At 42.5% G+C, this 14118-nt stretch overlaps 1 protein-coding gene across 3 annotated transcripts in view; it reads right to left on the bottom strand.

Moving 5' to 3' along the window:
- Positions 1-14118, bottom strand: part of ZBTB40 (zinc finger and BTB domain containing 40) — a 295060-nt gene that overhangs the window by 168791 nt on the left and 112151 nt on the right. For all 3 annotated transcript variants that reach the window (XM_069240709.1, XM_069240706.1, XM_069240708.1), the window contains exon 9: positions 6474-6672. In XM_069240709.1, the coding sequence (XP_069096810.1) occupies positions 6474-6672 (199 nt within the window). The remainder of the gene's footprint in view (positions 1-6473; positions 6673-14118) is intronic.

Below are 14118 nucleotides of genomic sequence, written 5' to 3'. Positions count from 1 at the left end.
GGTTCACCCACTTCTAAGGAGGAGGTGGTAGAGGGAAGGTGATCGTTATTCTCTGTGAGTGTGCTCCAGCCTCCTCACTACTGACCTCATTATCTTTTATGCAGCCCCAGCCGACACAGGGCTTTCCTCTGTGGTCAATCGGCTGCCACTGCCAACCTCCTACCTTCCTGCTATTGTCCGAGTCTGTGCCCTGCCACCTCCCTCCTGTGTGGTCTTTTGTGTTGACAATGCCCCTACTACTTGTTCTCTGTGCTTAGCTTGCTGCCAACAGTCACTTTCTCACTGATTTCTGTTGTCAATACCCCTGCTCCCTCCCTTCTACTCTGCATGGTCAGATGTCCTGCCACGCCCCTCCGCTTGCCCTTGGTGTCTCTATCCCCCTCACCCTTTCCTTCCTTGGTCCGGTGTGCTGCCACTGCTGTTCCGTCTCATCCGAGTCGTTTGTTGTACTGCCACTACCCCTGCCACTACCCCTGCTGTCTACCCTGTATGGTCAGTTAGCTGCCCCACAATCTCCTTCCTGCCCTCTTGATGGAATCAAAACTGTAAAAAGTAATGTATTGCTTTCAGAAGTGAACAAAATGGTGAGGTTCTTTTTCTCATAGTTAGTGCTATTGAAAGCTAAATTGAGGAAAATGTTCTGATTTCTCAAATATCTTTCTCATCCATTTCAGTAAACCATTCTGACATGCTGATTGAAACGTACTTTTTTTAATCCTTAAAAAAAAAAAAAAGGAATAGAAGAGGCTAGACTTGGTATAAACTGACTGCCTAGCCCTCAAGGGTGTTGGGGGTCGTTAGGAGGTCCCCGAGGGTGGGTGTAGTAGGAAGATCTTACATCACGATAAAAAATACCCCAGAAATTCCCAGAAAAAAAACAAAGATTAAAGTGGTATTATAGTTGATATGGTAATAAAATAATACTTCAAGCTTTTTAAAAAAGAAAATTCACTGACAAAAACAACAGTTACAGTGATGTCTAGTTAAGTGAAAAAAGTAAATCATAACATCACATCTTAAATGCAAACAAAACACTTATAGTTAGCTCACTGAACTGTAATGGGTGTCTTTAACTTGTGCCCACGCCATTCCTTGCATATGGCATCACATATTACATCACTGGTGACATGTTCAATGACATTACAGAAGAGAAAAGACCAAGAGCAGCAAATACTGCCTTAGCAGGGAGAAGGATGAAATGTTAACAAGCTCTAGGGAAAGGGGCTACCTTAAATGGGTTCGGGAAAAGGAGTTAGAAACGGTGGAAACCATGTGTAGATATGCCATACTCTATAACAGAGTCATGAAGGTAGACAGTCAGGAAGAGATTGAGACTAGATTCATGATCACTTACAACAGTCAATCAAATATTGCAGGGGATATAATGGACTCTCAATGGCAACAATGTTGAGCGATTCTACCTTAGGCTCATCAATTAGTCCTAACTCCAAATTCACTTACAGGAATCGTGGGTCCCTTAGGGACTTCATCGGTACATAGTGAGATAAGTACTAAAACACTCATCATGACTAGAGACTTGAAGGGTTCCTTCCCATGTGGAAAATTTAAGGCCTATACAAATATTAAAACTATCAAGGAATATTATCTACCTTATGGTACAGGCCACAAGGAGATATCACAGTTTATCACCTGTACCTTTAATTATGTGACTTATATCTTAACCTATTCCTGTAACAAGAGCTAAGCACAGCCACAATATACCCCATCAAGGGAAACATTTTGGAACATATGAGGGCTATGGACAAAAAGGACACACATTATCCTACACCTAGACCTTTCAACAAATGCATATTGGTGACAGAAATTTGTTACGATATTTCACTACCGAACAGGTTGGGCAGGTCAGGAGGGGAGGAGACTGGGTCCTCACTCTAAAAAGAAAAGAATCCAGGTATATCATTGACCTAGAAACAAAATATCCTCATGTCCTAAACACAATGGAATTGGTCATACACTTTGTAGATTAGATGTCTCGTTTACGTCTCTGCTTTGTGGGTAATTGCTGATTGATTTAGCTTTACTGTGCATTCCTTTCTTCCTTTTTCACACATAGGAGGTTGAGGAAGTGACTCTTGGACCATTGGTGGTAATCGTTGTACGAGAGGTGGTGGAACCTTCAGTACAACCCCTTACCATTTTCTTCTTGGTGGCAATGAGCACAGTTTGAAGACTCAACTGCAGATAAATGATATTTTTTAGTTTCAATGAACCTTTGTTAAGTTTTACAATATAGACATGTGCTTAGTATGAGTAGTGGGAACTCATAACAGCAGACAAACACTGAAGAGTAAAACCTATTCTGAGTGTATTACATAGCCACCTAGGACATTTTGTCACTTTGGTCTTGAAGTGTTATATCCTGTCAGTTGACATCCTTATAATTGAATTACTCATAGAACGGAACACTTAGCTCATTTGTGAAGAAACATTGACTGATTTATGACATATCTGTAGTAAGCTGGATTCTGATTTAAGTACCCACCCACCCCCACTTTTGTGTCTGGTTTTTTTATGTAACCTTGACTCAAGTGCACTGGGTTCTTGCCAACAAGGTCCCCAAAGCAAGGCATCTGGTCTCTAAAACCCCAAGTGGCCCGGCCCTGTAGCACCTTTTGGAAGACCCTAGTAAGTGGTACCTCTGGTGCCTAGGTACTGCAAAGGGTCCCTAAGGGCTACAACGCTACTTGTGCCACTATAACGGACCCATGAAAAAAGAACAGATGATAGCCGGAATGATGAACAATGAAAACATTCACCTTCAGTCACAAAGATCTGGGTTTAATCCATCATTTGTTTGCTCACCACACCACCTCAGTTTCGACCTAGCCATATACAAATCAGTCTTGACCCTGTTCCTCATGGGAACAGTCCAGACCGAACTGCCAAGCCAGGTCCTCCATGAACCGGAAACAAGCATCCTAGGACCGGTTTCAGGGTATCACCCTTCATCAGCTAGGCTAGCTTGAATCCAGGGGCACAGTGAGCATGGGATAAAACGTCTGGGCATACCCCTCCCACTTGGGGCGACAAATGCAAAAAGAACAGATGATGGATGGAATGCTGAACAATGCAAACATTCACCCCCAGTCACAAAGATCTGGGTTTAATCCACTGTTTTGTTGCTCACCACACCACTATAGGGGACACAGCACCAAAGTCATGCAGACTTCCAATGTAGACTGCTTGATAAGGTGCTCCCAAAAGTGAAAACACGACATGGCACAAAGCCAGTGTGCCATGTCTCAGACACACTGCATGTAATATTTGTAAGTCACCCTGCTGGCCTTACAGCCTTAAGTCAGGGTGCATTATATTACATGTGTGGACATAACTGCAAAAGCAATAATTGTCGATTATTATGCACAGTAATTGTACAGGAAAGCCATCTTAAATACATGTGCAGGAAACTGGTCAATACAAGTTCCCCAGTTACATGATGGTGTCACTGAAACTAAAGATGTTTGTTATCAAATGTCCCGTATTAATAAACCCTCAATGATTCTAGTGATGGGTTTATTAATAGGTGCACCCAGAGGGCTCCTTAGAGATGCCCCATGAAAACCTACCAACTACTGGTAGGCTAACTGTTTATTTCTAACAAGCCTGTCACCAACTGACGAGATTCTGACCCCCAAGGGTGAAAGCCTTTGCTCCCTGGAGGTCAGAAACAAAGCCTGTTCTGGCAGGGTGTTACACATCCCTCCCAACAGGAGGACCTGCAAATCGGCATTCCAAGGCAGGACGCTTCAAAGAAGCCCACCGCCTTTGGTATGCAGATCTGGCCATCCTCAGAGGGAGATGCCAAACCCCTGACCCATGGCACCTGGACAGGTGGGAAAATTTGCTATGCAGGAGGCGTGCTGAATTTCCAGGCTGGCCACCTCTAGGGTGACCAGCCTGAAAGAAGACAGCCTCAGGAATTCTGTCATCTTGTGTGTTGTCGAATTAGGAATTCTGGGACAGGGTGATGCCCACTCCCCAAAGGAAGTGGTCATCTAGGGGGTGCATTGACCCCATGGGTTAGTAGCTTATAGGCTACTACCCTTCACTCTTTTTAATGCCCCCTAAATTGAGTATTTATGGGGACCCCCTGATACCAGGAAACCAGATCTTCACTGGACACAAAAGAAGGAGTTGTCAGAAGTCTGCTGACCCGAGAACCGAGGAGCATGATGGACTTGGCGCCAAGCCTACCAGCCTGCCTACTGCACCCGACCCTTGAGGAGCAACTTACCTGTCTAGTCGCTGTGGCATCCAAGAAACCAGGAGAGCTGCCAGTGCTTCTGAAATCACCAAGAAGAACACTCTTGGAGCATAGGAGCTGGTTCCCTGCATCTGGAGGCAACCCAAGAAAGAACAATGAGGACCGGAACCCCCAAAAATCCAACAGCGGGCATCACCACTGCACCAGAGCTGGCTATCCCGAGTTGAAGTGAGCCAACAGCAGCAACGTTGTTCCCAGGCCCTCGAGAGATGAAGTGCACCTTCAGTTTGCCCAGTGTGGACTTCCTGATGGCGTTACCAGCCTTTTTCTGCAGACTTCCCCTTCACCTCAACTTCCTCGGGTAACAGAGGCCCGACGGTCCATTGCATCTCTGCACCCAGTGGAAGAGGACTACTAATGTCTCTACGTCCCCCAGACTAATGAGACTTAAGCCCACTTGTTGGTTCAGCTGACTGGACCCCGCAGTCCATGCCTGCAGTCTATTTCTTTGGGCCCTCTTCTTCCGCTATCACCACCGGTATCGGTAAACATGACGGTCCAAAACACCTGTGCACCCGGACGCCCAGGGCCGAGGAGAACAGGAACACTGGTGTCCCTACGTCATTGAGCATCGTAAGAACTGAACCCCCTCGGTGGTTCACCCATACTGGACTCTCATTTAATCTCTGCAGCATCTTTGTGCATGGACCAATCCCCATAGACTTACACAGGGCACCCAAAGCTGAGCTGCACCACTGCACCCGGCCGCCCCAGTGCCGCCCGAAGTGACCTGTTGGTGTGGAATAGGACCCTCTCTCGTACTCACCTTAAGTCCAGAAGATTTGTCCTGTAAGTTGCTGTGAAGTACCCGTTTGTCATGTACGTTTTCTCTCCCACACAGTAGCATTGCAACTACATAAAAGTGCACCAAGCCTTTTTTTTTAAATCTAAAAATTCCTTTCTCAAAAAGTACATACCTTATTCTGGTGATCTTGGCATCTAAATTTATATAAAAGTGTGTGTTACTATTATAAATTGGTGTTGGATTTCTTTATTGAGTACGTGTCTCAACTACTGCTACGTATGTGCCTTACATGCTTAGCACTACCCTCTGAAATGCCTAACTGTTGACCCACACTACCATAAAAGAGCATTTGGGATGTCATTTGTGCCTCTATGGTACCATGGTGGTTTGCCTGGACTCTCTGCACAGTGTACCTCATTTTGGTCACTATAAAAGCCAGCTTCCTACAAAACCCACTTGGGTTAGATTGAACATATGAAAATATGCATATGACGTTGATGCCATAATGTTGATTCAAAATGTTTATTTGTATTGACTCTTTTTGTTTACCACTTTTTGTTTTCGTTTAACTACTTGGGGCGCCATAACTACTGGGTTAGATTCCGTCACTTTAAGATGAACCCATCTAACTTGAAGTCCTGTTTTTATGTTCACATTATTATACTTACTAGGTTGGATTGCGGAATACACCGCTACATGATTATGGCTGCATGAGAGCTGAAATGCCTTGCTTGTTGCTACTACAATTTGGTGAATAAACCATCCTCCCATCACCTTTTGTGTGTTTGATGTAATACCTTATGTGTCAAGAGTATGCCCAGACGTGGGTCCCTTGCTCAATATGCCACTGGAACAAAGCTACACCCTCCTGAAGAGCCCCAGGCAGGGCAAAACATGTCATGGGTTGCTTATGTTAAAATTCAGTGAGGCCTTGGTTTCCCAGTTACGGGCTGGAGTGTTCCTATGGGAGCATGGTCATGACTGGTTTGCAATTAGCTGTGTCTAATCTGCAGAGGCATGGGGGGCAAAAGAAACGATGGATTGAAATGCCACCCAGAGCGACAGCCAGTGGTCAGACTTACTGCAAGCATCGTCTCATCACCTTTTGTATGTTTGACACTCCGAGAGAGCAACTATTGCAACTATCTAATGGATTTGAATGCTGAGTTGCTGTGACCTGCTTACCGCTCAAACCTCATGGGATGATGTGGCTCTATAGAACAAACAGATTGGAAAATAGATTAGTGGACTGGAATATATATATATATATATATATATATATATTTATATATATATACACACACACACACACACAGACACACACACACATAGGCATGAACAAACACAAGCACAATTATGGCATTTTAAATAAAATGGAAAAAATGGAAATCAGTCTTTCCAAGTTTACTGGTCAAAGGGGTTAAACATAAGGGACATTGTTACCTGACTGAAAGAAGATTTCGGCACCAGGCTCCTTTCGAATGTCTTCTAACATTGTATTCAACGGAACTCCTCCTCCTTGAAGTGCTAAGACCAACTGCCAACATGCCGTAGAGGAAAGGATCTTTTCCTTCAATACTGCTGAGGCCAAGGAGCTAAAAGCACTCACACAGGAATCTTTCTTCACGATCTCCTCAATGATCTTAAAAATTACACACTGGATTAATAATTTGTAAACTCCCCTTCAAATAGCATACAACCATTTACATACAACCATTTGCAAAACCAAGTAAAAAGCCATGAGGAACAAACATTGGCAAGAGGTGTGGCTTGCATTTCCAGCTACAAGCCAGGAGTAGTGGCTTTGACAATGGCAGATAGAAATGCACTTGATATGTCACACTAACAAAGAAACCATGTGCTGTAAATGTATTGCATTTCAATTGACCATTTAGAACTAGCACAATAAACAACCATATTGTCACAAGCAGAGGTAAGCATATACTATATTTCAGGCTCTGTGGTGCCTGTCACATGCACATTCTTAAAGCAGTACACGCTTGCTCTTCCTTACTGTACCATGAGGTATCCACTCACAAAAGCTCATCCAAGGCATTTTCTTGCACTAATTCACCAATAACCTTCACACATGCATGCATTAATTGACTGTCTCACATTGCACCTATTCACTCCAGTTCCCTGATGGCTTTCGTTCACAGCAATTCAACACCACTCACTCGCAGCAACGTAATGAAGAATCTCAACAAGCACCAAGTCACAGCAACTCACCCTTGATCCTCCTTACTGGACTTACTAACCACAGTGTACTCTTTCATTCACTCCCTATCCAAAGGGGAAGATTGTGTCAGCAAGAGCAAGATGGTCTAATGGGGCAATGGTGAGGCTGACAGATATCTGCTATCTTCTCCAGTGGACAAATAAACAACACCAGCGTCTCTCTCATCGGACAGATAGATGAATGCTCAGCATCAAACATCAGCTTATGTTGGGTCTTGATTGTTGCGTGCTGTATGTGTTGTGTGTTATGATGACAAGAGGTCTGCCAAACAACATAAAGTTATTTCCAATCAGTCCTAAAATTGATTAATGCACTATCACCCTGAAATATCAGAATCTAAAGGCATACCAGAAATGAGTTACTGCTATTAAGGTTGAAACATAAGAAAATTAGTTATTTCAAACTAAAGTCAGAGGAAGAGGTATATTACAGAAAGTAGAGAGAGAAGAGACAGGAAAATAAATGGAAGGTAACAGTAGAAGAACAGAGTACATACTTTGCTTTATCTGCACTCTCAAACATCAGTTTGGTAACTTTAAGGGCCGCATTCAGTCTGGTCTACCTGAAACATCTTTCTAGTATGAAGTGACTTAAAGCCCCGCCAGTCCTCTTGAGCTAGTGGATGGCAGAAAAATCTACAGGCAACTATAGATTTGCCTGATGTATAAAATAAAGAGAGAGAATAAGGCCTGGCAGCATGCATGGAGGATAAGCCTGGCTTCTGCTTTTGTGATGCCTTTTAAAATCCTAAATTACCCTAAACCCTGGGCACATTGACCCTACAAACAATAAGCAATATGAAGCTCCAATGATCCTCAAGCCCATTAACTGGATCTCGCCCTGAGGTCGTGCTGTGGTTTGTTGGATTGCAGGTATTGCAGGGTATGGTAACCCTCTCCTTAATGCCTTCTGGTCTTCAGCCCCAATTAACAAACTTGAATCTATTCAATCTGTCTAATAGCCTGACTGTTAATAGCTCCAAGAGCAAAAGTCTGGCATTTAGGAAAAAGGAGAAGTATCCAGGTTGCTGCGAAGGAAAACGTCAGACAGACATTGTTCTGACCTAACAGTAACTAGTCACTAGAACTGTCTCCATACTTACCTTGTCCACTCACTTAGATCAAGTGAAAAACAAAAGGTCACACAGTCACCAAGGGGGCGAAAGGCTTCATAAGCATGTCAACACCTTCACTTTTGGCCTTGAACATTAAGCGTCTCCCAATTCTTCTTTATCCTACACTCATACTTCCAATGAAACAGATTAATATTCTCCATACAATCGATATGAAGTGTGTTAGGCTCCTACTCAATCTAAGGCCTTCTACTCCCCAGGCAATTCTTCGTTTCAATTGAAGTTAAAAACAGCAATTAGCCTTCATTTAGCTTCCTGCTTCAAGTATGCATGTGATTACTGGTCTGCACATGCGAATATGCTAAAAAAAAACAACAACAAAAAACAAAAAAACAGATCTACCGGGAACTACCCAGGAATGACCCAAAACATTTCATCTTAAATAATTTTCACATTGGGAATCTTGAAGCAGAGATCAACTTGCCTTCTATGGATGTTCTAGCTGCCCTCAAAGTGGGCCTCACAAACATCTATTACAACCCTTTCTCTGCTACGGCGTCATAGCCACTTAGAAACGGCTGCCATACATTTCTCCACTATTTTAGAAGAGTGTGGGTTCATTACTTCCCTTCCACTCTGCACGTTTTTTTTATTCTTGACCGGCTCCCGTTCTTGCAGAATAAAATTTGTTTCTCAAGTGGGTTGCCGAGCCAATTTAAAAAAAAATCTCTCCAGCTCTTTTCTTTTTCTCGCTTGCCTATAGGTTTAAATATATCCCTATTCACTCCATATTTTGGCACAGATCACTATAAAAGATCTACGGCACAGGCACCTTTTAGGGGCCCGTCAGACATTGCAGCGCCGGTCTGACATGGAGCAAGCCCAATGATGATGCATGACATCGAACAGATGTGTGAGAGCTTTTGCTTCTATATTCAGAAGTCCCTAGGAGACATGTGCTTTTCTTTTGGAACAGTGTACTTTATTTTTTCAATATAATTGTTAGGGAGAGTGTACACTGAACCATATAATCTCCCTGCCTCCCCTTACATACACTTTGTCCAACCCATGTGTGGAGAGACCCTCTGAGCAGAGCAGTGGAGTGGTGAGCTATCCACAAGGCAGGGGAGCAAAGTATTGTAAGACATGTTGAGGGATTAAAAGGAAAAGTTGGCACAGACAAACAAAATGGATACATACATTAAAAGTGACAAAAACAGACTGAGCCCCAGCACTGCTTTTGCAGGCTTTAACAGAGGCAGCCACCGAGGCAGAGACTGATGCCCCAATATCCTAACATATGTAAAAAACAATCAGGGACACACAAATATAATTGGGTTTTCTGATTGATGGGATGGTAATACATCTGTGGCAAATTAATTGAACTTGGTTAGCACAGACCTACTTAATGTCTTAGATACAGTGAAAAAGATGGAGAATGTATTGCCACTAGCACACAGTGAAGTAGACCAACTCAAAAAAGAGATGATAAAGCTGCAAGGAAGGACAAAAATATTCAAGAGGAAGCTGATGATGAAGAAGGGCGGTCAGCTGTGACAGCATTTGTGTGCTGAGAATGCTGAAGAACACGGTATAGAGCTTATAAGCTAGGACTAGATACTGAAGTATATGAAAACAAAGGTATGTCTACTTTATTTTCCATCAAGGGAGCTCACAGTGACAGTTCCTCCCACCCAACCTGGGGCAGCAGTCCAAGCAGTAATCATATGCATGTTGAACGCGATAATCGAGGAAGCCAGGAAATGGGTTTGATGTGATATGACAATGCAGAAATAATACTGTTTTCAGATTATATGAGTGGTACACCAGCAAAGACACAGCTATGATTTGCCAAAGAACAATCTACAGTCTATTGGCAATAAATATATGCTGCTGCTTTTTCATCCTGAACCCAATGGTACATGCCTTTTCCTCAACACCTCTTAATAAATTGGGATTTAGTGAAAAGAAAAGAAGGTAGGAAACAGTGCGGCAAGTACATATACTTTCGGAACAGGTGAACACTGGCATAGGTCAGACACTCAAACAACTGTGCAAAGAATTACCTGGAAAAGGAGTGTTACTGGCATGATCAAGAACTAGAGCATGGTATACTGAGCTCAGATCCTAAAAACCGATAACAAGCACAAGGGAGTGGAATTAATTCTCTGAACTGAAATACAAGTATGGGTCTGAGTTACCAGGAAAATTAATTGATGTTGTTCTGAAGGATTTCACAGAGGGAGGAGAGGTGGACTTGTTTCGTGGATTGCACATCCCCCGCTGCAGAGGTTTTGAGAGAGGTGATCATGAACCTTTTGAGCCTTCTTTGAACAGGAGCTCTGAAGCGAAGTGGATGATAAAGTCCAATGTTTCTCTTGTATACTATTGTAACTGCTAGAGTTATATTAGGTTTCTAGTTTAGCACTTCGTATTGCTAGTTACCACAGGCCTCTGGTTGGGAGAACTACGTTTTAGAAAAGTGGATGGCATTGGTATTATAAGCCGCCAACACAGTTGATAGGGGTGGAAATGGGATATGTAATGGTGTCACATAACAGGTCATACAACTGACATATATGTACTAGAGAGCCCCCAACAGAAATAGTGACATTGCTCTTGGGAGATATGTAGAAATTTAGTGCAGGAACAGTTCTAAGAATTACTTGTGGCATATTATTACTGTTTGGTTTTGTACAACTATGAAATAGACCAAGAACTACTCTCCTGCTACTTAGACTTCAATAGGAACCGTAAGTGTTTAAACATGTAGCAATAATGATCACAAATTGGGGTATGCAGAGTCCAAATTTAAATTCTGGAAGAGTGGGAATGAATTTGTATAGAGTAGTGTAATTCTGAGCCTCACTTCACTATGATGAACCAGTTGTTAAGAACTACAATGGTAGCACTCCATATCTGTGTATTTATTGCAGTAGTGCATATGCCAATTCCATATCTGTGTATTTATTGCAGTAGTGCATGTAGCAGTGTTTAGAGTAATGGACAAGCTAATATCAAGTCGAACATAGAAAGGAAAAGGATCAGGATAAGTCTGAGCCACTAAAACTCAGAATTGAGGACGGTGAAGTGTAAATTGCCATCACGGAGGTATCTCTCTATACAGTTTTAAAATAAGACCAGATAGTTTGCAGAGAAGCTTGTCATATATACCAAAGTAATTGTTGTGTTAAACATTAGTTTGTAGCTGGGGGTTCTTGCGCTGACAGGAACTAAACCGGATCACAATGTATCAACTATTAAAAGTGACAGAGAAAAACATACCACATGCAGAAACAGTACCACTATAGGGTCTCTTTAACTTTTAAAATCTACCTCAGGCACAAATATAACACAATAGAAGGAAGGGGGTGCAAATATGAGGGACCTAGGCGTCAACAATAAAGTTTCCTTAGTTGCAGAATGCTAAAAAGTCACCAAGGGCAAGGGAATGCATTTCTTGACTTCAAAAGTGAATCTTATATGCTCAATACTACAATTACAAAAGGTGCAGAAGAGAAAATAATTCTGTAGACATAGATAGCTGTGTTCAGAGCCACTGTTAATTCGCAATGGTGGACAGGGGCCAAAGGGTGACCATGGATGGAAGGGGGGATGGATAAAACAGCAATGTTCTAAGACAAGCAGGCAGATGACTGAACCTCTGGAAACCAAAGGTTTTATACATTAAAGGTCAACTTCCTCCACTTATCTTAAATACACCAAGCATAATGTATACAATAAGCCATAAGCATAGAGGAGGATGTCCCAAACTTAGATTCTTTATGGCCATATTATTAAACATGGTGTGGGACTGACCCAGGATCACAGAAGTCTGGGAAGCTGTCATAGATAAACTAGCTATAAACACTGGTCTCCATATCTCCAAGCCTGCTTGCTGGGCAACTTCCCACTACCCGCTTAAAAATAAAATGGGAAATAAAGACTGGACACTCACAACATTAGCTAAATAATGTATTGCTATTAAACGGTTAGTCCAGGTTACATCTGAGTTTAAAAACTGTCTCAGGGATCCAGAGGCGTGAGATAAAGCAGTGGAGAGATCTCTAAAACTAGTAAGGAGAGATTAGAGAACCATACTGATTGGAAGATAACTGAGCAAGTGTTACATTCCTACAGACACAAATTTATCTATTTATTTCTAATATATGCATGTTCACGAAACACATTGCTGGCACTGAGTTAACTGGTGCAACTATTACAACAAAAACAGGTTAAAAACAGAAAGACGACCACCAAAGACAAGGAAACCCATCACCAGAAGAGATTTTTTTGGGACCTTTCAAAAAACATCATAGGCTGTCACAGTGAACAGAAACATACCCCCACTGATACAGAAAGAATGAGATAACAAGCGAATAGGGAAAATTTGTTTACAGTAGCAACACAAACAGGAAAGTCAACTTTAAAAGGAACTAAGTGGGATTATTTTACGGTGGAGATTATCAATGAAATTGCATACATCACAACAAACTCTCAATGCACTGAGTTACATACTATAAATAAATAAATTACACATTACCTATGATGAGCTTTGCTTATGTTTGTTGGCACCATTTGTAAATGTGCATTTACTGTACACAATTATCACACTATTTTCCATTTGATAAACATTCAAATATATTAATATGTGTGCAATACTAAATTCCACCTTGGTAGATATACAGTATTTATCCATAAAAGACAAATATTCAAAAATATTCCAAGACCTATAGTAATAGACTAGAAGTGCATAAACCTTGAAACAAAGACAGTTTTTAGGAACTGAGTAAAATATTGCATAAACACTACAAGAATCCAAAATATTAAACCGGAGTTATACATGGCATTGTAGCTTGAAGTATGCTTACCCTACATGTAAGTCAATCACATAGTAGATGTGAAATTTGTGTTTTCATGGTTATTGATGTTAAAAAGAGTGCCTTACAGGAATGAAATGAATTATTTTCAATTATGGCTCAGTAACATTAACATAAACAAACTACATATGGGTATTTGAGGACAAACATGAAAATACACATTTATATAAAAAACTAATATGTTATTTTATTAATATTAACAGTACAGGCAGGAGGAGTGTGTGGCCTGGAAGCCAGCAATGGCGGATGTATGAGCAGAGAGCTCTGCTCCAGCCTGTCCAATAATCCTGAACGAGTGATATTGAGGCACGATTAGGAGGCAACCCCGAGCAGCCTTTTACCCTGAGGGTATCCTGTGGCACCTGAAAACCGTTATCTCTGGGCTGCAGACGGCCGGGAGCGCAAAGGTCGAGTGAAGTAATGGAGCCCAGCCCACGAAATGGTGGGGGCGGCACTTAATGAATGATGCCCCATGGCAGCATCACTAGCTCTGGAGTGGTGGGGATTGGGTGGAAGGTGCCATGGGAACCACCCGCCCAAGAGTGGTATCAGCAAAGCGGCTTGCGGAGAGCAGTAGCGTCTCGCACAGGCACGGAGACAGATGGGTGACCTGGGCCCTAGCGTCTAGTGGCTGGAAAGCGGAGCCTCCTACACTTAATGGAACTATCTGACCTGCACTAGAGATGGAAGCAGACCCCACGCCACTAGACAATCTCCTGCTGGTGGTAATTACCGGCTGGCCGGTAAGGAAGAGGGATCAGATCTCAGCTGCTGAAATGACTAGGGAGTTGGACTGACGTGGGGCCTAAGTTTAACTCGCGACCTCCAGCAGACACTTTATTGGGAACAGCGTGTATGGGGTCTGTGCTCCTGTGGGGTGCTGTTCTGTCGCTGGCT

The sequence above is a fragment of the Pleurodeles waltl genome, chromosome 6 (assembly GCF_031143425.1).
Source record: "Pleurodeles waltl isolate 20211129_DDA chromosome 6, aPleWal1.hap1.20221129, whole genome shotgun sequence".
Classification (NCBI taxonomy): domain Eukaryota; kingdom Metazoa; phylum Chordata; class Amphibia; order Caudata; family Salamandridae; genus Pleurodeles; species Pleurodeles waltl.
This window is presented reverse-complemented; position numbering and strand designations above follow the sequence as displayed.